At 46.6% G+C, this 23,783-nt stretch overlaps 1 protein-coding gene across 15 annotated transcripts in view; it reads left to right on the top strand.

Moving 5' to 3' along the window:
- kiaa1109 (KIAA1109 ortholog) overlaps window positions 1–23,783 on the top strand; it is a 67,993-nt gene that overhangs the window by 8,484 nt on the left and 35,726 nt on the right. For 14 of the 15 annotated variants that reach the window (XM_076108570.1, XM_076108557.1, XM_076108571.1 and 11 more), the window contains exons 11-47: window positions 34–190; window positions 792–870; window positions 2,041–2,132; window positions 2,237–2,354; window positions 2,471–2,626; window positions 3,421–3,518; window positions 3,756–3,940; window positions 4,706–4,812; window positions 4,975–5,210; window positions 5,342–5,560; window positions 5,983–6,120; window positions 6,901–7,077; window positions 7,651–7,779; window positions 8,302–8,421; window positions 8,580–8,923; window positions 9,797–10,047; window positions 10,177–10,417; window positions 10,508–10,987; window positions 12,125–12,398; window positions 12,562–12,699; window positions 12,888–12,958; window positions 13,166–13,339; window positions 13,831–13,951; window positions 14,217–14,366; window positions 14,934–15,061; window positions 16,011–16,213; window positions 16,298–16,498; window positions 16,633–16,844; window positions 17,541–17,692; window positions 18,202–18,352; window positions 18,469–18,621; window positions 18,842–19,082; window positions 19,279–19,427; window positions 20,522–20,753; window positions 21,354–21,515; window positions 23,196–23,380; window positions 23,602–23,777. In XM_076108570.1, the coding sequence (XP_075964685.1) occupies window positions 34–190; window positions 792–870; window positions 2,041–2,132; window positions 2,237–2,354; window positions 2,471–2,626; window positions 3,421–3,518; window positions 3,756–3,940; window positions 4,706–4,812; window positions 4,975–5,210; window positions 5,342–5,560; window positions 5,983–6,120; window positions 6,901–7,077; window positions 7,651–7,779; window positions 8,302–8,421; window positions 8,580–8,923; window positions 9,797–10,047; window positions 10,177–10,417; window positions 10,508–10,987; window positions 12,125–12,398; window positions 12,562–12,699; window positions 12,888–12,958; window positions 13,166–13,339; window positions 13,831–13,951; window positions 14,217–14,366; window positions 14,934–15,061; window positions 16,011–16,213; window positions 16,298–16,498; window positions 16,633–16,844; window positions 17,541–17,692; window positions 18,202–18,352; window positions 18,469–18,621; window positions 18,842–19,082; window positions 19,279–19,427; window positions 20,522–20,753; window positions 21,354–21,515; window positions 23,196–23,380; window positions 23,602–23,777 (6,600 nt within the window). The remainder of the gene's footprint in view (window positions 1–33; window positions 191–791; window positions 871–2,040; window positions 2,133–2,236; window positions 2,355–2,470; window positions 2,627–3,420; window positions 3,519–3,755; window positions 3,941–4,705; window positions 4,813–4,974; window positions 5,211–5,341; window positions 5,561–5,982; window positions 6,121–6,900; window positions 7,078–7,650; window positions 7,780–8,301; window positions 8,422–8,579; window positions 8,924–9,796; window positions 10,048–10,176; window positions 10,418–10,507; window positions 10,988–12,124; window positions 12,399–12,561; window positions 12,700–12,887; window positions 12,959–13,165; window positions 13,340–13,830; window positions 13,952–14,216; window positions 14,367–14,933; window positions 15,062–16,010; window positions 16,214–16,297; window positions 16,499–16,632; window positions 16,845–17,540; window positions 17,693–18,201; window positions 18,353–18,468; window positions 18,622–18,841; window positions 19,083–19,278; window positions 19,428–20,521; window positions 20,754–21,353; window positions 21,516–23,195; window positions 23,381–23,601; window positions 23,778–23,783) is intronic. The other variant, XM_076108558.1, reaches the window with a different exon arrangement.

Genomic DNA, 23,783 nt, shown 5'->3' with positions numbered 1-23,783 from the left:
TCTCGCATTTACACGAGCTCTTGATTTCCTCAGGGACTCTCTGTGGAAGTTCTTCCTGCCGGCTGACTACCAGGCCATGAAAGTCACAGAGGTTGCCCAGCCAGGAAACCCCAGACAGATCCAGGCCTTCGAGCTGCGCATGAACATCATCGCTGACGCCACCATCGATCTGCTTTTTACCAAAAACAGGGTGACTTTTGCTCTCGTGTGCTTTTCTCTCTCTCTCTCTCTCTCTCTCTCTCTCTCTCTCTCTCTCTCTCTCTCTCTCTCTCTCTCTCTCTCTCTCTCTCTCTCTCTCTCTCTCTCTCTCTCTCTCTCTCTCTCTCTCTCTCTCTCTCTCTCTCTCTCTCTCTCTCTCTCTCTCTCTCTCTCTCTCTCTCTCTTTTTATTTTATTTTATTTTTTTCTTCTTCTCGCTGGCCTCTGTGATCTTTCTTCCTCTCTCTGCTGCTCCACTCATCTTTGTCTTCATGCGTCATCGTGTTTGAGCTGTCGATATCGCTTCATGTTTTATGCTTTTTCAAATTTTCATCCTGGACCAGCGCATGGATTTTCACAAAGCTAAGAGTGTGAAGTGCATACTAAACATCAACATGAATGCACGTTGAATGAAAACATAACAATGCACGGACAGATTATGAAGCTATTACCTCCTTTTTAAACATATTTTAGTTAAGATTTGGTGGCTTTCTTTTATTCTGAAGGCCCCCTCTGCTGATTTGACAGCATATGTGACTGCTCTGTTTACTCTCCCCCCTCCCCCCCACGCTCTGTATTCATCCCTGTTACTAGGAAACCAATGCCATCCATGTGAATGTAGGGGCAGGCTCCTACCTGGAAGTCAACATCCCCATGACTGTGGGAGAGAATGGTAAGTCTGCATTTAAAACAAAAATAAGAGAAGAGTCTACCAAAATGTCAGCACTTGGCTCAGTTCCCACAGCAGATGTCCCGCTGGCTTAAAGGCAACTCTTGTTCATATAGAAGCGCACGTCAGCAGTTTGGTGATAATCTGGTGCACTGACTAACGGCTGAACTACAGCCAATGACGAGCAGCTTCATCAAATGTCAGGATGAACTCATCCTTTAGGAAGTAAAAAAGTAATGACGATTCTTCAAGCTGGTCAAATGTGGCTTTTTAGTTATTTCACATATTGATTTCCATTGAGATGAATCACAAAGGTTATTTTTCTCATTGTTTATCTGTCCCGCCCTGAATTTGACTGTTCTCAGTCCGTATCGACGCTCTGATGACGTTGTTTTCAGAGCTGTCCTCTATAAATATCCACCGTCTGCTACCTGCTTGGCACCAGACGGACACAGCTAGCGACTAGCTGCCGAAAACAGAGGAGCATTAAGCGGCTAAAGAGACCGATATTTCCCTCAGGAGTGGGTAGCGACTAAAAACAGAGCTGAAAGAGAGAAAATATTCAACTTAAAGTCATCAGGTGAACACAAACTCCACACCAAATAAACAATGACCTCTGGATGTGTAAATAGGTGAAATCAATTTGACCAAAACACAACACCAACCTCTGTTACCAAGGTCTGTGAAGTCATTGCTGAACTATTTTCCACAAGGAAATCGCAGAACTAAGGAGTCTGTTACCAATAAACCAAAAGCTTTAATCAGCTCGACTCCAGCACAGAGCGCTGGCTCCTTGGTTATTCATATCAAACATGTCCCAACTTCCCAGCAATACACCCACCAAGTGTGAAGTAGATCGGGTGAACTGTTCTAACTGAGATAAAGGACACACAGACGGACAGAGCCGTATCCAGGATAATACAGCTGACCCCGGGGAACGTTGACATTCTCAACGCTGATGGATGTGAGGAACGTGTAATAATTTATCGCGCTGAGCTCATAATATTTTGTCAGTCATCAGTCAACGCCCTCCTCTGTCTCCAGAAATGTGGTTACCGTAAGTAACTGTTCAAATTTAGCTGGTAAATGACATTATTTGCAAGAACTAGGCCCCAGCGCTGGGTTTTGAGAATTGATGGCCCTGTCTGTGTGTCCTCTCTCCTCTGCCCTCAGGCTACTCTCCTACCATCAAAGGCCAGCTGCTGCACGTGGACACCACCAGCAGCATGCAGTACAGGACTCTCCTGGAGGCCGAGATGCTGGCCGTAAGTAGCAGAGACGCGTTACAGTCTCCATCGACTTAAGATGCATGGGAAAGTTGAGTGAAATCATGTGCTGCCTCTCCCTTTTTTTTTTTTTTATATTTCAGTTTCACGTCATAGCCAGCTACCCTCGTGTGTGGAACATGCCTCAGTCGTGGCAGTGTGAGATCGAGGTGTACAAGGCCACATACCACTTCATCTACGCCCAGAAGAACTTCTTCACCGGTGAGCTCTCCAGCAAAACACACTTCACAAATGACATTGTAGCGCTTAGTCATAGTGAGATGTATGAAACGTAACGGGAAAAGTTCCTCTCTCACTGTTCCCTCTGTTCTTTTTAGATTTGATCCAGGACTGGGCGAGTGATAGCGCGCCGGACATCTACTCCTTCGTGCCCTACTCCTGGAAGTTCAAGGTGCTGTTCCACCAGTTCGAGATGATCTGGGCGGCAAATCAGCACAACTGGGTCGACTGCTCCACCAAGCAGCAGGAGAATGGTGAGAACGAGCATCTGTCAAAGAGTCCGAGTTCTGAGCTGAGTTCAATCTTTTATTAGTCGTAGATTAATATTTTTAAGTGTATTTATTATGAGTAGATGTTTTAAGTATTTCATATATTTTCTTTTTTTGATGCCAAAAAAGTACTTTATTCAGGACACAAATTAAAAGTACAGTAATGTGTTCCCTTTTAAAGAACTAGAAATGATGTGTTTCTTCAGTAAGGTGCTTAATGTTCAGTATTGTCAGCTGTTAATATCTGCGCCAGATTTCTGTAACAATGTGACAACATTGAACATGAGTCGGTCCACATATGTAGAGATAATTCTGTGATGATGAAGAAAGGCCGATCAAAAAAGAGAGAAGGAAACAAACAGACACAAACCAAAGACATTATTTTTCTAGACACACAAAATAATTACTGACAGAAAAAGATTTCTAAAGTAAAGTGCACAGTTTTTGCCCCCCCCCCCCCCCCCCCCCAACTAAAGTTTTATTTCCATGTATAAAATCCTTTATGATAATATAATTTGGTGATACGGTAGTTTACAGGTTTGCAGCGGAACGAATGGACTTCCTGTTAGATCTGTGTTTAGTGTTTCGCACGGACGCGAAAATAAAAATAAATCCAGCCCTGAAAGCAGTCGATGACGTAATGCCTCCTGAGCACTGGAAGCAGAAGTCCGTGACAGGATACTTTGACTCTATTAAGTCGTGATATATATTGTACATACAGTATATACTCCACTTAATCCCAGGGCAGACTAATCGATTGCTTTATTGATCTCCTATAGTGTACCTTGCAGCGTGTGGCGAGACGCTCAATATAGACTTCACTTTGCCTTTCAATGAGTTTGTTCCCACCACCTGCAACACCCGCTTCATCTTGAAGGTGAGCCGTGCTTTCAGTGCATACCATTTGTTTACTTTAGTGTTCTCGTGTAGATTTTTCTCCATCTAGAAAATGCTCCTGCAGATGTACGGCTTCACATACTGTTTATTTTCATATTGGTTGGATGCTTTTGTATTTCTATGCGCCTGCAGATTGTAATACTGTGACATTGTCTGTGAATACGTGTGGGTGAATGCACTTATATATATGTGTGTGTGTGCGCTTCATCCTCCTCAGGCGGAGGATACAGACCTGCGACTGTCCCTGCCGGAGTGCCACCCGAGCCGCGACCCCCTCCTCACCCTGTCCAAAGAATACCAGAACGTCAAGCTGCCCCCGGACATGTTCATGCCGGGGGAACACCAAAGCGCTCCCCCTCCCAAAACCACCAAGTCCCGCTGGAGGAACATCACCCACGCAGAGTGAGTTAAACCTGGGAGTTATTTCTCTGTAGTTGTGAGGGGGGGAGCGAAGCGAGTGTGTTAGCAAAGAGCAGGGTGACTCATCGTCGTAGCACACTGACTCACATCAATCCTAGGTAGTAGGTGGTAATTTCAAGTAAATGTACCATTAACCTTCACTTTTTATGCTTTGCTCGGTAAATAGTTGCTGCCTCGCTTGGTTTTAAGTGAGATACAATAGCCTGTTTACTTTTTTAGGTATTCCAGATGAAGATATGAAGTATAAGCTTTTCTAGGGGCTTGTCATAACAATTTCTATTTCCTTATAAACCCGTTTTATTCCGTGTCCCACAGCTATTTATCCATCTTGGTCTGCATTCCTTCTGGAGAATGTTGCTAAGCAAGGATCTGTGTCAGGGTCAGGGAAGGTTCAAACCGATTTTAAATAGTTGGGTAGCGCATGCATCGTGCACTCCGCACATAAGTCCAAATTCAGATCATTCATAATCCATGACCCCGAGCCAGACTGCACTGATGCAGCACCGCCACGAGAGACCCCCCCCCCCCCGGGGAGGTTACGATCAAACTCTGTCCGGACCGTTGCACTCGGTGCCGCAGAGAAATCGTCCGTTACCCATTTGCTGTCTCTCGCCCCGACTGTAACGTCCTCGGATTGAGCGGTTCATGAAGCAAACGATGTACCGGAAAATCCACTTGAAAACGATGATAAACTCTGTATTACGACTGTGAACCTGTGAGTGTGTATTTCTCCCCTCCTTGCATCAGAGCCGGCTGGGTGGATTGCTGGAGCGTACCCAACTTCTTGCTCATCATTGACTACAGTTGGCACCCCATTTATCCCCAGAAGGCCGATGAGCAGCTCAAACAGTCGCGTAAGCTCCCCGCTTTAGTATCAATTCTCTGCTGTTCGTTCTAAAGCCAGCCGTGACAAAACGACTGTGTAAGAAATTGTAACAGTCTTTGCTCAGTCGCCTTACTTATGTCTGTTTTTAAAATGGCTTTTGTCTTAACTCGCCTGTGATCTGCGTCTGCAGTGTCTGAGATGGAGGAATCCATCCTGTCGGCTCTGCGGCCCCCGGAGAACACCGGGGGGGTGCACCACAACGCCCAGCCGCGCTACACCTCCACGTCTGCCTCGGCGGCTCACGGACGGATGCCCGCGGACCCCTCGGAGCTCCCGCCCGACAGGCTTCACGTGGAGATGGAAATGTCCCCAGATTCTCAAATCATCCTCTACGGGCCTTTGCTCCGAGCGCTGATCTCCATCAAGGTACGGAAATTCTGTATTTCGGTGGCACCTTCGGTAATCACTCCTCGTGTGTTTAATGTTTCGGTTTGGATGCTCGATTTGGATTTTGGATAATAGTGAACCAGGAAAGAATTGGTGTCGTGTTCCCACAGGAAAACTATTTCGGCGAGGACGACATGTACATGGACTTTGAGGAGGCGGTATCCAGCCCCGTGTTGTCCACCTCCACCTCCTCGGGCCTCGGTTGGTCTCCTCTGGGAATGGAGGACAGCGAACAGAGGGAAAACTCAAACATCCATCCCCTGGACCTGCGCCCCTGGGACATCACCGTGCTCATCAACCTCTACAAAGTCCACGGCCGACTGCCAATGGTAAAACCGATGACCGCTAGTAGTTCACTTTAATCGAAAGAAAGAGAGAGAGATCAGTGTAGAAGTTTAGCAAATTGGGAGACAATCAAAGATTATGACACTAAAAATATCACTTCATCACAATGTGTACTAATATAATAGACATTGGAAAATCAAAGAAAATGTGTCGTATATAGAAATAGATTTATAGAGTGTATAAAAAATGCAAGACAATGTGAACATTCACGGGAAGTGTGTAGCTCTACATTTGAGTCTACTTTATTTGCCATCGTTTGTTTCCTGGCTTGCAAGGAATCCTGTTTTTTTTTTTTTTGATTTAAAACCTGCCAGCCGTGCCTTTTGAAGTCTGTGTGCGTTTCTGTATACGAAAAACAACATGATGCATGACTCCACATATTTCCTCTCTTTGTCTGTGCCTCCAGCACTGCAGCAGCGAGGGTCCCGAAGGTCCATCCGGCTTCTTGGAGCGGCTGTGTTTTGAGATGAAAAAGGGTTACAAGGAGACGATGCTTCAGCTGCTCCTGTCTCCCATTCACATCTTCATCAGTGACAACTACCAGGTCAGAAGCACACCGGTGCCTGATGGGATGTGCTGCTTCTTATTGCTCCATATATCCAGTCAGATTCATATTTTCTCTGTGGGAAATAGCTAAAGAAAAATAATTAGGAACAGTGATGAAGTTTGTGTCCAGATGCTTGTAATCCAACAGTCCAACAGTAATACAAACTTCAACTATGTGCTCCTTCTACGGAAGCCCTGAGAGGGAAAAAATCTGGTGCTCCATTTTTCACTCTAATCGAAATAGTTTTCTCTCCTGTGTTCATGGCTTGTGAACAGGTTCACACGTCTTAAACCATTTCCATCATACTTGGAAAATGGATAACCAGATCTTTCTTTGTTCTCTCTTACCTCTCAGGGCTTCCGTTCACCTCTCATGTGTGAGAACAATTAATACACAGACAACTACTCTTTAATCTGGCAACTAATGGGGTGACTCAGCGCTTAGAAAACACCCTGAATACAGCTTGCATAATATCAAACGTACTTTTCACCAGCCACATCATTGCATAAGCACCAGCCTATTGTATAACCACGCAGAATTACTAAGCTTTGCCCTGAGTTGGATCCTATTTGCTGTTTAGAGTGAATATCTTTCCTTAATCCCCGACAAAGCACATGTGTCCTTCATCTCTCTCCTCTACTGAGATAACAAACTAATTTATTTTTTGTGTGTGTGGCATGAACAGGGATATTACGGAATGCAGAAGATTACACAAGTTGCTGATATAAGATCAAAACATATTTGCGTGTGTGTGTGCGTCCGTTCTTTCGCCCACAGCGTCCCACGGCGGATGGGGTTTTGAGGGACGGCCACCTGAGCCTGTCGGGCCTGCAGATGAGGGCCCACGCCATGTTCTCCGCTCAGGGCCTCCCACTGGGCGGTGACACGCTGGAGTACGCCTGGCTCATCGACATGCAGGCCGGGGGGCTCACCGGCAGGGTCACAGTCCCACAGGTGTGTGTGTGTGTGTGTGTGTGTGTATTTATCTTACGTAAAAGAGAATGTGGAAGGGATAAATGCGTGCAGCCTGAAGATTATGATTACATCATGGTGTGTGTGTGTGTGTGTGTGTGTGTGTGTGTGTGTGTGTGTGTGTGTGTGTGTGTGTGTGTGTGTGTGTGTGTGTGTGTGTGTGTGTGTGTGTGTGTGTGTGTGTGTGTGTGTGTGTGTGTGTGTGTGTGTGTGTGTGTGTGTGTGTGTGTGTGTGTGTGTGTGAGAGAGACCGTGATAAAGTACTTAAAAGAAAAAAGCTTGCTTGTATAAAGGACCTGTGCAATATAGTACGAGCCAACTTTTGTGCATTTATTGTTGTTGAGACTGTCAGACCAAGTCATCATTCTTTTATCTTCTAGCTTGTGGCGGTGTTGTGTTTTATTGTTTTCTGTTGTAAGCTGTTCCTTGTGCTTTGTCCACCCCCACGATGACTGCAGTTATTCTACTCTCGTTTGTGCATCCGCCCCAGCAGTAGATGTATTCATCGATTGCGTTGGAAGTACTAACGGCCCTTTGTGCGCTTGTGATTATTAGGTGGCCAGTATGATAGAGTGGGGGGAGAATTTCCTCTTCCACGGGGTGTCCCGAGAATTCCAGCTGGAGCAACCCAAGCCCTCCGTCATCTGCCAGCATGGCGTCGATCGCCGCATCTGCGATGCCAAGGTACAAACCGGCAGTAGACGACAAAATGCTGCACAGCCTGAGCCTCGTTTCTCACAGTTCCTCTTCATCTGCTGTGGCTCTCTTGCGTGTGTGTGTCAGTCAGTCATGCTGGACGCTACCAAATCAGCTCATTATGGCCACTGTGAAGCTTTGTCTAATGATGCATGACTCAGAAAGCCCACTTTTTCTTGACGCAGCCGGAGACAAAACTATTGATTTACTCGCAGCTACCTCACATGGCTTACAGACACACAGCTACCTCACATGGCTTACAGACACAACACCGTGATGTATGAAGTCACTTTGAGAGGAAACTAGCCTATTTCACAAAATGTTTATATGCGAATACTAACAAGGATATTTAAACAAAAAAACTCTGCCTGACAGCCCTCGTTAGTTTCTGACAACAGAGCAGCTGTGGCTACCGGCCACGGAGCCGTGTGGAAAGCAAAGCCAGACTAAAGATGAAGATTAAAGATGGCTTCCCCATGCAACCATTTAAAAAAAAAATTGTTTTTCCAGCTGGGCTGCCTGCCGGGTCACTGTCGCACATCAGAGGAGCTGAAGTACACCATGACCCGGCTGGCCATGGATGGAGTTGACCTCTTCGTTGTGGAGCATGGCTGCGCTGCCAACATCAGGGTAATTAGCAACCAACTGTTTATGTATTGTATTTCAAGAAAATATATTTATTCATAAAACTTGAACTCATTTAAATCCATGTCATGGGCTGTTTGATTTTTGGTATGTGTAAAGAGCCTTCCTTCCTTTATTTATTATTATTTTTTTTACCTCTCCAGACGGCCATCATTCATGTCGCCAACTGCAACCTGCACAACCAGGCCGTGGGAGAAGGCATCAGCGCCGTGGTGCAGGACGTGAACATCCGGCAGTACATTGAACAGCAGCCGCACAGCGAGGCGGCCAGGCTGCAGCCGGCCGGACAGGGTCAGGGTCCGGGTCAGGGTCCGGGTCAGCCGCTGGGTCTCGGGCAGCCCGCTCTGCTGCGGCGCTCCGTCTGGCTGGAGGCGGGTTCGGTCAACCTGAACCTCATCACGGCAGACGTCGCCCTGGCCGCCGACCATCCGGCCAAATGTGAGGTCCAGAGGCACTTTCTGGAGCTGCACGACGCTCACACCAAAAGGTGGGAATTCGTGTGTTACAGTATTCTCTTTTTCAGACATTTGTCTCACAGCCTTGGCCATTATTGTTCACCTTTTTAATTAATTTGTGAAGAAAAATGTCAGTGCTGAAACTTCTTTTCTATGTAGAAATGACTCACTGGCTGCATCACACCTCCTGTATGATGAGTCACAGATACAGTCATAAGATGTAATGTGAAGTAGGTCTGTTTCAACAAAACGAGATGATTCATGTGCAGGGATCCGGCTCATGATATGTGATAATCAGCCGTTAGACTGCTGTGATGATGAATTCAACATGATTGAAGAGCTCATACACGGTCTGCAGGGAGCTTTTATCAGTACAGATGTTCTCGTCTTGCTCGTACTTGGACACAATGTCTCTTATTACTTCAGCTGAATGCCCTGTGTGTGGGTCATGAGGAAGTTTAAAGTGTGTATGGATGTACATTCATGATTCTGGGAGTGTATACTAAAGGGAAGCTAAACGTTACTGCGAGGAGTTTTTAACTGGTCATGAAGCGGTGTCAATTTAATACCCATGATAAAACAAAATTATTAAAAATAGTCTTAATTTTACTCGCTTCAGAAACAAATGCACGTGCTGGCCAGATTACGACACAAGACGGCTGTGCTCATGGGCAATGTAGTCTTCATTCCGTGAAAACACGACTGCTTTTGTCTACAGGGGTAAAAAAACTTAAAGCATCTTGTAGTTGCTGCACAGAACAAAGACCCAGGTATTCAATGATTATCAGATATTAACAAAGAAAGGACCGATGCAACGTTTCATCGACAAGAGCCTGGCAAGTCCGCAACATCTTACAGACGACTCCATCCTTTGCTCACCTCTCCCTTTACCCTCCTCTCCTCAGACTCTGGTTCCTGTGGCCAGAAGAGGCCCGCATTCGCAACAAGCGCAGCAGGAACCGCTGTGGCTGCCTCGGAGGCTGCCGGTTCTTCGGAGGTACCAACATGGGCCTGGACTTCTTCAAGCTCGAGGAGCTGACGCCGTCCTCCTCGTCCGCGTTCTCCTCCTCCAGCAGCGAGCCGGACATGTCTTATGGGCAGTCTCTGCTACAGCCGGGGGAGTGGATTATAACCAAGGAAACGCCCAAAGTGGATGGTATGCATTTTGCAAAGTTTTGATGTAGATTTCCAGAATTAATACATGGGCCGCAAAATACTGAATGCATCATAAAAGTACATGCCTGGAAGTATCGACGGTTGATCAACCAAATGCGTGTTTTCTCAGGGAGGGTTGTCGGACTGAAGACGGACACGCACTCGCCCTGCCTGCCTCCCGAGCTGCCTGAGAGGCGTGGCCAGCAACACCTCAGCCTCCAGGTGCCCCAACGCTCCCACAGCTCCGCCTCTTCCTCTGAGGAAAACAGCACCTCTAGTGCCGCGTTGCCCCTGCTGGCCGGAGAGAGGGACACCCCCTCGCCGAGCACGGAGGACCGCATGTTCCCCATGAATGGCAAAAGCCCTGCTGAGTGAGTAACATCAAGATTCTGTGGGTCAGAGCATGTGCTTTAGGAATCACAAGCAGGATTTTCAATCTCTTTAAATCTCTCTCTGCGCAGCACCCTAGGGGACGTCCCAGAGGTCTCGCCAGTCTCACCCAACAGCTCCCAGGACCGCTCCTCGGTGCGCTCCCCCCTCTGCTCACCCCTCAAGCGTCAGTCTTCCGTGCAGTCCGGTCGACTGGGCAGCACCAAGAGCCTGTCGGCCGCCGTCTTCACCGACAAGCCCCCGCCGGTACTGTCCGGAGGCGTCCAGTTCAGCAGCGAGGTCTCCCGCAGCGACGAGAACGTCCTGGACTCGCCGCGTCAGCGCAGGAGCTACGGCTCCTTCCCCTTCACGCCGTCGGCGGACTCCAACACCTTCCACCAGTACCGCTCGGCGGACTCCAGCATGTCTGTGGCCGACAGCGAGGCCTACTTCTCCGCCACCGAGGACTTTGAGCCGATCAGCAGCGCCGACGAGGGCCCGGGGACGTACCCGGGTCGCAAGAAGAAGAGGAGGCAGCCACAGCAGCCCCCGTACCACATGGAGAACTACAGGTCAGCTCGAATGATTATGATCTCAGCAAGCTCTGCTTCAGTGGAAAAGTTCTCAAAGTTAAAAGGGTTGGGAGGACGGTCGGATCAAAAGCTAAGCCCGGGATTAAGGTGATGTTAGAGTCCAGACGGCTCAGAGTAGGATCAGATAAATGAATGACCTCTCCAGCAAGCTCTGACTCGCATTGCTTGAAGTGTTGCCCTTTTAGATAACGATACAGAGGCCATTCTGAAGGATTTATGATATACATTTTATGATTGCGATGATTGCAGGAATTCGATGGTTCATAAAGTGTCCTCAATTGGCCCGTTGCCTTCGTAGGGATGTTACAGTGAAACATCAAAGGCATGATTACAGTGCTGTGAAGAAGAATTACAAGCTCTTTAACAGCACGTACTTGGAAAGCATTGCAGTGGAATGAAAAAAAACAGGCCGTAAACTATTGCGCCAAATAACTTCTGATGACTCGCTCTGACATAAATGTCTTCATGGCACAACATGCCGGAATACATAAACGTTGTTTATGACATTTCTTTTTATGTTTAATGCCCAACAAGTTTTGCATTTCATCTTGTTAAGCAACTTTCCCCCCGAAGCTAAACACGCTGCAGCTTTTTCATTTATTGCTCTGATTCGATCATTCCAGGATGGATGGGATCTAGGAGGGTTGTGGCAAATGCGACGTTTGATCCACGGGCGGCCACTTACTGCGGCTGTGTTTTTGCAAATTGGATTTCGGCCTCGCTCTGCAAATACCTCGTCATCTTTCTATTACCCCGAGATGTTCTCGCACTGATTGCGACACGCTTTTTTTGATTGATACAGCCTCCACTCCAACACAAGTAATCAATTCGATCTCGTGAAAGGTTTCAACTGGTGCAAGCCTGTTGAAACGTAAGGCTGATATTTTCAAGAACATACAATTATTCACAGAAAAGAGCTGTAACGTCTAATCTAACTTTAAGGGTTTGTTCGACGGTAACGGGAATGTCCTTCAAGTGCAACAAAAAGGCCGTTTGCCACCAAAACATTCATGTTTACGTTGACTATTTGTTTGGCTGTGAACCGGCTTAAACCTCACTGTGACATGTTCATTTGGTGCCCGTGTGTGAATATTTTGACCCCTCCCCCCCACCCAGCCGGAGTTCCATCTACCACAGCGTCGAGGGCCCCCTCACCTACGTTCTCAACGGGGAGCTGATCACCGAGCCGCGGCCCCTGCCCATGCCCCCCATGCTGCCCCCGCTGCCGCCGCAGCCCCTGCCCAGCCACACGTCCCAGGCCTCCTTCGTCTCGGCCCTGGCCATGGAGGAGGAGAGTTCGGTGGAGACGGAGAAGACGGCCGAACCCGGCCCCGTGACCCGCCAGCCCCACGTCATGGCGTGCTACCAGAGCTACCTCGCCCACTACCAGGTAACGTCTTTCACGTTAATGCCAATCCTAGGGTCCTTCAGGCATCGAAACAAATACCTCCATCTGAATGTCTAGAGTGTTCATTTGGCTCAATGTTATGCCTTTATGAAAGCATTACCTGTGGTAACACCGAGCCTGTTTATTTTCACTCCACCTCTGCCAGGTCTCAAATTGGTCTGTCAAGCAGCCCACCAATAAGAGGACCTCAAAGTCGTCTCTGCACCGCCCCTTAGATTTGGACACGCCCACCAGTGAGGAGAGCGCCGCCTCCTTCGACCAGCTCTCTGTTCCCGGCTTTAAGGTAATAACTAATAACAGTCTTTGTGTGCATGTAGCGAGGTCATTGGCTCCATCAGAATGTAAATACTATAGTTAAACTTCAAACTTTTGGCTTGGTATTAGTTGTTAAAGTGATTAAATGATTTGTGTCCATCCACAATACACCCAGGTCATCAGTTTCAGGGTTTAACTTTATCTTTAACATTACAGGTGATAAAGCAGGGCCTCTCAGCCAGCTCTCTACTGGACAGAGGACTTCAGCGGATGGGAGAGAACAACAGGTATTTAAGCCACATTGTTTTCACCCAGCTCATCCTATGTATTCTAGTTACAGTAAAAACCTATCCACTGAAGACGGCGTGTGTTTTGTATTTGTGTATCTCAGTATACTTAACAGCACCAAGTAGCAACTCATGCTGTGTTTTTTTTAATTTCTATTATTAGTATATAGCGCTGATGAGAGAGATTGTGTCTTTGCTCCTCCACAGTACACCATACACCCCACTGGATAAGAGGGCCATGGAGAACACAGACGAGGACACGACGACAGACGACTGGACTCTGGAGCAGCCCTTGGCCCAGACCAGGACCACGGCCATCGTGGAGGTGAAGGGAGCCGTCAACGTGGTGCTCACGCCCCTCGTGGCTGAATCCCTGGACAGGTACTAACTCTGCTTCATGGAGTTTGATCTGTGTGTGTGTGTGTTGTTTAAAGGGATACTTCATAAGTTTTGAAGTGGGGTTTGAACTATCCCTTTTAGCCAATTTATTCCCTACACACACTGCATCGTGGATCTAAAATTCCGCCGACACTGCTTCAGAGTGTTGTCCCGCTCCTGGTTGTCTATCAGTGTGACTCTTGTTTGCTAAAGGCTAACCATGTTGGGTTTTCGGTGGCCTTTTAAGCACTTGGCTCTTGGCTACAGCAGTGTGGAGATGGGTAAACTGTAGCTTGAAGGTTGACGTGAGGCCAATCTTCAAGTACTGACATCGTAAATTTGATTATCCTTGGAAAGGGCGATTTTTATATCCGATTCAGTTCTGATAGAACAGTTTGTAACAAAGCTATGAATCATTAAAACAAAGATATTTATAACCCTATGAAATTGTATTGTTTTATTACAGCTCTTTTGTCTGTTTGGTCTCTTTTAAGGTACATCGAATCCATGGTCCACTTTGCCAGTATCCGTCATCCTGCGACCATTCTGGACAACCTGCACGGGAAAGTCCTCAACGAAGCCTATCAGATCAGCAAGTCCACGGTCACCGAGTCCGTAAGTACAGCAGTGCACAAAACAGAGCAACAGTGATTCAAATCAGAGGGAAAGCTGTAATTCCTGCGATAAATGTGTCACTCAATTGTTTATTGATGGTATGAAATAAGTGTTTCTATTCTGAATGTTTAAACCGATTACTGATAATAGATGGATGGAGGGATATTCTAAATAGTTTTGAGGTTCGACACGAATCAGCTTCCCAATTTTAAAAGTGGCTTTTGTTGCCCGATGCCCTGCTGTTTTTGGATCTGCATCCACACAGAGCCAAACAGGCAAGCAGGAGCACAAGCTGTCCAAGACGGAGGGCACGACCCCCGGCTCCCTCAACATCACTCACGGCCAGACCGACCTGTCCGTCAAACCAGATAATGTGAAAATCAAGGGCCTCCAAGCCAACGTCTCCATCCCCAAGGTAAGACCCGTGACCCGGGGTAATGAGAGGCCAGCGGTGATCCTCAAGCTGTGCCCCGACCAAGAGAGGTTCACGAGCGAGCGCAGAATCCTGAGCATCGCTTTAGATCGTGTTACATTTAAACAAAGAAGATACAACTTTGCAACAGTACATCTGTGAAATGTAGCGTATACTGCAGCGTCACAACCATTCAGGTTTATCCGACTGAATGGAAGTTAATATCTGTTTGCACTTGAAGATTGAATGGATATATATATATTACGTTTGTATCATTTCTAACTCTTTTAACATTGATTTTTCTATCGCCTTCTGTTTATCTTCATGTAGAGAATTAACAAAACAATCTTGCAGTCGGGAGAAGTAGCTTCACACGCAGTATATTAATCTTTTTATTGCCGTATTCATCCCAGTGGAACAGTAATTTGTCTTTTTAAAGAGATTCTTGTGGGCAATGCTTTCATTTATCTCTACAGCATTGGGGGTTTTAAGTTGAATAACAATATTTTACAGCACAGTGGAGTTCAGTTTAGTTGTTTATTTATTTGTTTTTCAATTTTTTTCCTGCAGGTGAATCTTTGCCTCCTGCAGGCTTCTGTAGAGGAGGGGTCACCGTCGTGCTCCAGTAAGTGCGTCACACATGTGTCTCTGGTGGCGCTGTGCTTCGACAGGATTGCCACCCAGTTCAGAATGAATAGGTAACGCCTCTCCACTACTCCTTTTGTGTGTGGGTGCAATGACTAAGCTGTTTGGAGTAAATGTGCTCTGGACAAATATCTAATATACCTGCTATACATCCTTTAAAATGCCTCCTGGCATATTCAGTTGAGGTTGATTGATGTACCATTCACCTTAGAACCAATTCAGTACGCTGGCAATCTTTAGGAATAATTCACTGAGATACTTATTGTTCTGTTCATTACTTATTGTCATTTCCAAAAGTAGATGTATGTTTTGTACTAATAGAACTAAATTAAGTCTATTTCTTTGACTCAAAAACATCAGATATTTAGGCTTTTTAATTTTTTCATTGCTTTGGCTGGGTTAATATACCCTTGCCAAAATGTATGCCATATATATGAGTTAATTTTTTTTCTTTGAATTTTGAAGTAAAGAAAAAAAACAAAAAACTGTGTAGCCAAAATTCAGACAAATGTCCCCGTTTTAGCCAATTTTTGATCCCACCGCCATTACGGCTTGAAATCATGCATTGTACAGCAAAATACAGAAAACCTTAGTTTTACAAATATTATAAGTAGTAAGAAGAAAGCATGCTTACATAGTAAGTGTCATTTAAAGAATATTAACAGATGAATAAGAACCGAAAAACATTAAAAGAATGTTGTTTTTACTATCTTCTACCAGATTGAGCCATTTTCTCATGTTTGTTCCAAAGGTCAAATACATGCTATGTTCCTGGTCTCCTTGAAATGCATGTAGTACACAGAAAATATATATTTTTTCATAAAAACAACAACAGTGGTGCTATATAAACAAACTGGCATTCAAAGAATTAAATTTCTGAAATGTAATGAGTATTTGGTAGATGGATGAGGAATGCCGTTCTCATCGTGCCGTCTCTCACGTGAGGCACACGGGCAGCCAAGCTCAGATCCAGACGCACATTTTCATCCCACTCTTTTTCAGGGGCATTGTGGAGGAGACGCCCAACACCACGGAACATGGCCGACCGTCCGTCATGCTGGAGAAGTACGCCTCGGCCACCAAAATGCAGCCTCAGTCTTCCGGCTCGCTGCGCTCCAACGCCGGCATCGAGAAAGGCAAAGAGATCGCCGCCAGGCTCAACATCCACCGCATCCACAGCCAGCTGAGGGGCCTCGACTCCACAGGTTGGGTCAGGTTGGTGCACGTCTTTCCTGAGCGGTGCACTGGCCTTTTACTAAAAGTTGCATTGTTTCTTCTGCTTTTCCTAGACATTGGCACGTGTGCCATCACAGCGATCCCTTTCGAGAAGTCCAAAGTGCTGTTTGGCCTGGAGGAACTGGAGGAGTTCTCCATGGTGGATGAAACCGATGCTCAGGCCACAGCGGGAGATCTCAGCCGCTCGGCGATATCTCTTGAGAAATGGGGCTGGATCATGTTCGAATGTGGCATTGAGAACCTCACGGTCAAAGGTAAAAAAAACAACATTGAGTCATCCCTCACGTTGAGACCTAGAGACAGGAAAAAATGTAAAGATGAGTTGTATTGTGAGGGATGAAGAGAATTTGAGTGCAGATTTGCGAATGCATGGCGCTTTGCGTTGCAGGCGGCCGTCAGTCGGGAGCCATTCTTTACAATTCGTTTGGCGTGATGGGACGCTCGGACACGGGGGGGAAGACGGGCATGTCCAAGTCCAACGGGTCGACAGGCTCTCAGACAGGCAGCGGCTACAGCACCGACGTCTCTGATGACAACCTGCCACATGACCCCCTCAGCCCCGCCTCTGATGCCAATGAGCACTCCGACTCAGACGACCAGGTGAGAAGTGTTGGATGCTACTGTGAGGTGGCAAAAAAAATAAATAAACGATGTCAAATCTGCTTTAACCCAACTGGAACTGAACATTTGTACCATGACATTTGAGTGTCACAGTCTGACATTCGTGAGGCCGACAAACGCATGAAAGCTTTTTGAGCTCTGCTGACGGTGACCTCAAACCTTCACTTATGAGAGGACAAAATGAATTCTTTTTCATTTTATCTGCAGCTGTCGGCTTAAAATGTAACTTAGCAAGCTCGCACCCTCCTAAATGTCATGGAGAGTGCAGGTGAATGTGAACATCTTAACGGAGAATCAACGCTCTACGGCCCATCTCATTTTAATATTGTGGAGTATTCATCTGTTTTTTTCCCCCTTATGTTCTGTGTTTCTACATGCAAACATCGCTGCCTATTGATTCACATTTGAGTAATTGTCTTTCTCACGCAAAATGAGTTCAATAAGACTGGTTCAGATGTGTGTCCAAAACAATTGCATTTATTCAAAATACATAAGTGAGAAAAAAAGAGATTAAAGTCATCAAACTAGCAGAGATCCACTCTGATCTTGAAAACACGCCTTGATGGCAAATCAAAGCTCTAACCGGTCACAGAGGATGGCAGTAAATCTTTTCAAACGCTGCGATGCTGAAACTCATTTCCTCCAAATCCCGGCGTTCTCTTGTGTGCTGTGCAGGATGAAGGGGTGGAGTCAGACGACCTGAAGAAGGACCTCCCCCTCATGCCCCCGCCGCCCGACTCCAGCAGCATGAAGCTGACCATCAGGGAGATCTGGTTCAGTTTTGCTGCGCCCACTAACGTGCGCTCCCCTTCACAGGCCATCTCCAGGTACGACTCCAATGCAATATACGGACCTCTTTACGCAAATGCTTTCACACACAGTAAGTCCAGGCTTTGTGCTAAAGCTATACCAGCTGTTAATCACATTCAGACGAAAGACATGACGGTGACATGTGGCTGAGGTCTAAGTATGAGATTGTGTCATAAGAGAGGTTTTTATGAAATAAAAAGCCATTTAGGAAAAATAAAATAACTTTCATGTCCCCTGGCAACTGTTTGCATCAACAACATTGCTGCTGATGCAGACCTGTCAGCCTCAATAGGTCAGGTACGTTCTGAGTGCAGTCGTGAGGGTCTGAGTTTTATTAGAAGTCAACTTCAGTCGAGAATAAAGGAACAGAAATCAATTCTTGTGAGATAAAATATGGCAAAAGTCATGATAAAAAATATTAAACAGGAGAAAGAAAAAATATACTGTATATACAGTACATGGATATATTGAGGAGTAGTTACTAAAAGGTGATCAAAGATCCTCTGACTCTCTGTTGTGTTTACAGGCAGTTAAATCTGCTCAGCACAGCCACACCTGCCATTGGAGCCTGGTTGGTTCCCATCGACCAGCTCAAATCTTCTCTCCGCAAACTGGACATGGAGGGCACGCTGCGCGTGTGCGCCGTTATGGGCTGCATCATGACCGAAGCTCTGGAGGTCAGCAATGCGCCCTTCCACCCAAATCAAATGTACACACATAAGGGAAGTCCAGTATCCTCTGACTGCGTTGATGAATTTGACCTCCTTTTTTTTGTTGTCATTCCCCCCGACAGAAAAAGAGCATCCACATCCCCATCCGGAGCAAGTACAACCGTGTGACTAAACGAGCCCGCTACCTGCATGAGAATCCCTCCTGCATGCTCTGTAACATCCTTCACCGCTACCTGCAGCAGGCGGACTACTCCGTCATCGAGGAGGCTACCATGGTGAGTGCCAAGCGTCCCACTCTCCTCTTTTCCATCTCTCTGTGTTTAGTTAATTGACTACTAAAATTGATACGGTCTCATTTGGAGTCAGGTTTACACAGAACAACCACCACTTACTTTAAGTGGTCTTGAGCGCTCTTGGCTCTGCTTAGCTGTTTTTAATTAATCCCTCACTGGTGGCACTGATCCAGTTCTTTTTATCCCATCCTTTCCATCCCAGAATGATGGGGTTCCGGCCCTCGTGACTCTAAAGAAGGGCCTGGTTGCTTTGGCCAGGCAGTGGATGAAATTTATAGTGGTAACTCAGGGCTTCAAAGCTATCGGTCTGATGAGGCCCAATCAGCTCGCCAAGCCCAAGGAGCCTGAGCAGAGCCTGGGCGAGACCATCCTGGGCCTGGACAACGGCGCCGCGCTGCAGAGTGACACCAGTGCCGACGGAGCCGAATTTGAATTCGACGCAGGTGGGAACTCGCAGCTTTCAGCGCGCTAACACCATTTTTGACCCGCCCATCTGTCACCACAGATGGACCGTGAAACTCCTAACCTCAACTTCTGTGTTTGTGCCGATTTATAAATAGCAGGAAGGAGATTTAGTCATACATGATGTAGTGTCATATGGTTCTTCTAGGAGTTTTATATGATGTTATTTTTGTGAAGCCACAGTGAGTGAACACACCATGCTGCTGGAGGGAGCATGCAGTCGACCCCCGCCCAAAGAAGCCAACTCTGGTCCCGTCAGCGGAGTGGAGATCATGAGGAAACTGTCCAAGTCCCACGCGCACAACGAGTCTGCACTCAGGATAAAGGTACAGCTCTGAGAACTAGTGTCTCTCTGGGTCTCACGTATCTGCTGCAGGTTGGCGTTACATGAGTGTGCAGGCATACCTAACAAATGCAATGGATATGCTCACGCACAAAGAGATTAACCATTTTCATTTAATTATTTGGGAAAGTGCCCTCTTGACTTATTACTTCTTACCAAAATGTTTGCATCTTCTCACATTCCCAAACACAGTGCACTAGGGTTCCTCCCTCACTGTGGCGGTCTCCTTTGTATTCAGATGATTCTCCCCACCTGTAGAACAAGCTTCCTAAATACCTCAGGGTTGTTGTTTAATTCAGGGTGTAAAACATTATTATTTACCACCGCTTTCCAATTAATTAGATACATAACTTATATTTTACCTGTAGCTTTTTATTTGCTTGCTTTTATGTTTTTATTGCTTCTTAAAATGCCATTTTTTACTAGTCTTAAACTACTTATTTGTTTGTTTTCATTGTCTTTTAAATGCAATCTGAATTGCACATTATTTTGAATGACTTTGTGTCTTAGGGAGAACACAAATTATTTTAGTCCCGTCTAGGACATGGGTTGTGGTGCACGAAACGAGTATCACAAAAAAAGTAACTTAGAAAGATTATCCTGTCAAAACTCTTTATTCTTAAGTCGTCAACACAGGAGAGAAAACTATTTAGATCAGACTTGTGAATCACCACAATTACTTTTCCTCAACTGCCTCTCGGGGCTGCTGTAATACCAAATGCACTCAACCAAAAACAGTGAAGTTGAAATGATTTATGATGAATTGATTAGTCATTAGACAGGAAATTGATCAGCAGAAATTGTTTAATCAAGAATGCTAAAATGTTAAACAACTAATCAATGAAATAATCAGAGAGCCTGGATGGATCAGAGCTGGCACTGAGTGGAGACGTTACAGTTGTTTATACCAACTCAGGATCCGCTAGTCAGCTCTTTCATCAAAAAAAGTATGACTATTTCCATAACGGATCGCGTCTGTCGCCGGGTATCCCTCTAGGCTTTCGAAATATATATTTTTTTAAAAGCCACAGGCAGCGGTGTAGCGCGATCACCATCTGTACGTCTTGTCACACGCAGGGCTCCCATCCGTACCAGTCGCTGAGCTACACCAGCGGCGACACGGCAGCTGACTCACCCGCCCATGTGAGCCGCCCGGGCCTGCCGGCCAAGGACAGCCCCAGGAAGGAGAGCCTCCTGAGTAATCTGACGGGCAGCTTCCGGAGTCTGCACAACCTGCTGGAGTGCATGCCCCAGAGGAACGAACCGTCTGCCGCCGCCGCCGCCAAGAGCGGCTCCCTCACTCGCACAGGTGCGTACGCAAAGGACGTGGAAGGTTCTGGTAAAACTGCAGAGCGGCCTTCACTTTGTATCGCAGCATGTTAAAAGTCTTCTTGGCGTTTTTGCTGCAAGGCTGACCTCTACCGTCCAGTAATGCGAATACAAACGCACCAAAATAGATTTACAGCTTGGGCCCTCCTGGATGCCCACAGCGAACGGATATGCAGAGTCAGTTTGCCACGAGTTATTTACCTGCTTTCACACTTCCAACAACCCCTGCTGATGTCCCCTCGCTTCAGGAAAGCAGTAATTCTACATTTAAGCTTTTGCAACTCCGCCTTAACAAAACACACCAGAGAGGCAACTACATAAGAAAACAAGTGTAAACAGAAAACATTTTTTAATTCCTGGTGTGCGTGTGTGTGTGTGTGTGTGTGTGTGTGTGTGTGTGTCAGAGCTTCTAATCCCCAAATTTAAATTGACATAAACCACATGTGCCTCGATGATGCAAGATGAAAAATGATCCGTGAACAGCAGTCTGTGTTCTGTCCAGTGTTTGTTCTTTTTTTTTTTTTTTTTTTTTTGTTCCATGATGTAATGTGCTCTCAATCTCTCTCTTTTGGGGTCTCAGGAAACAGTTTAGGGACGGACATGCTGACCGAGCACCCGCTGCTGTCCGAGCCGTCCTCGGTCAGCTTTTACAACTGGATGTCCAACGCTGTGGGCAACAGGACGGGAGCGGTAACCCAGGACTCGCCCGTTAACCGCTCCCAGCACAACAGCCTGCAGACAGGTCAGACATCGTGTGCGGACACAGTATTTGTTTCTTTGTGATTAGATGTCGTGGTGTAATGCTGTTCATGCTTCACAGTAGCTTTGATGGCACAGGATTCACGTGCTGTTGCTGTTTCACTAGACCCACTGGATTCTCCGGTCAACCACTACCGGCAGTTACCAGTCCAGCAGGAGGTCAGGGGTCGTTGCTCAGTGTTGTGCTGATGATGTTGATCAACTAGTTAGCCGGCTAGCCGTTGGTTTTGTCCCCCGTTTGTTAATTCAATAGTCACTCTGCGTAAATCCATCCCACAGAAAAGCCTGTTGTTGGTGTGTGAATACAACAAAATTACCTGTTATTCACGCTGGAGGGAACTTGATTAGATATACATTCAACAATTATTACTGTGTCGATCTCAAAGCAGTCTGAGCAAATAATGCAAACTTCCACTTATAGTGTTCAGTTAGAAAGTTCAGACTTCACTTTCTCCTTTCCAGCCATCAGTACAGATACGCAGCGTCGGGTTATCGGCCAACATTGAGTCCCAATCCAACACCATCAGTTTTTAATTCTTTATAACTCCTACATTAATGATGCAACATGTGTTTGATACCAAAAGAGTGAAGTGGAAGCTGATTCAACCCTCTGGAATCCCTCGTGCTGCAGGCCTGTAGCAGTGCAGCTGTGATGGATGGATAAAGTCCTGTTGTTCTCTCGCTGTCAAACATTTTGTGAGAACCAGAGCATGTTAGTGGAGTTCAGCAACCTGAAATGTTTGTTCATCCATCACAGCGCCGCTCTTTCCCACGCTCTGTTCTTCTGCACTCCCACTCACCTTCTGAGGCTGCATCCACACGAAAAAGCAGTTTAAACAGTCTCTCTGTCCAGGCGAGCGTTTCAGAACTGATTTCCATCCGCACTATCACACGACCTTTCACTTGCTACTGGACACAGCAGTGGCAAATACAATCCAAATTGCTTGACTATAGCTTCCCTCCTGCACATGAAGGCAGTTGTAACGTTATGAAATGCAGAGTTTAAATGCACAGCAAGGTCGGCAAAATGTCCAGACTAAAACGCATCCCCCGAGGTAATCGTTTTCAAAAGTCTCCGTTTTAAAGGGGTCAAAAAAAACGACTGAGTAGTGTGGACGCTTGGCCTGAGTGTAGCAAAAAGCTATGCGTTGAAACACGTAGCAGTGTGGATGTAGCCTATTATTTTTATTATTCTTTACTTTGAAAAGGTACATCTTGCCATCACAAATTAGCGGAGCACTTCTGATTGTGTCGGTACGATTATTATCGCACGTGAAAGGCTGGATCCGTGCCCGAGGCGATCAGCTTCGTCGTTGTATCCACTCCCCCGGGTGTCGGTCAATGTCAGCGCGGCAACATAGCTGGAGCAGCTCCTCGCAAACGCATTAGCAGGATGTGATGTGGCTCTTTAGAGTCCCAGATTGTGCATAAAATGACAGATTGTGCAACCGTAACAGACGTGACGGTTGCCTTCCATTTAATTCACTCTAACATCTTTTGTTGAGAGGAGGTGAAGCGTTCTATTCACTCACTACATTCACATGTCCATTATCTGGTAACGTAGCGCTAACACCGAGTTGCTCTGGTGTGCAGGTATCCTACAGGAAACACTTAGTTCTTACACGGCATGTATCCCAAAACGTCTCCCCCCCCCCCCTCACAGGTGGCACGTGTAACCTGCCCACGATCCCCTCGGCGTCGGACTTCAACACGGTGCTGTCCAGCGACCAGAACACCCTGGACGGGACTCCCTCCCAGCACTCCCAGCACAGCACCAGCCAGGACGAGATGGACGACGTTGAGGAGGGCAACCAGTGCCCCGCTGCTGTTCAGCTGGCCGACGCTCAGGTGCCGTGGATACGCCTGTCCGGCATCCTTTGTCATTTGTTGTGCTTGATGTCTAAACTGCCACCAAGCAGGCAATTATAAAAAAAAAAGGAGTCCCTATTGTATTTACATTGTTTGTCCTTGATTCGTGTTTTCACAGCGTGGGTGTTGCAAACTCTTTCTCTGCAGGGCTCATACAGTTGTCTTCATTTTTTGCGCCTCTGTCTGTTGCCCACCCTCAGGTTGTTTTCAAGCCTTTGCTGAGCTACACAGGCATCCAGGCCCAAGACGCCACTCCTCTTAGTTACAAGATGTATTTCGGAGAGCACCTGTCTTTTTCTGGCAACCTCGAGTGCCTCCGAGCAGACATCGTCGACTCCGACACCTCCAAAGAGCGGAAAAACAAAAGATCCAGGAGGTGAGA

The sequence above is a fragment of the Anarhichas minor genome, unplaced genomic scaffold (genome assembly GCF_050575085.1).
Source record: "Anarhichas minor isolate MPS153535 unplaced genomic scaffold, ASM5057508v1 ptg000040l, whole genome shotgun sequence".
In the NCBI taxonomy this organism is placed as follows: Eukaryota; Metazoa; Chordata; class Actinopteri; order Perciformes; family Anarhichadidae; genus Anarhichas; species Anarhichas minor.
The sequence above is the reverse complement of the archived record's forward strand: the minus strand, read 5'-3'. Positions and strand labels throughout refer to the sequence as shown.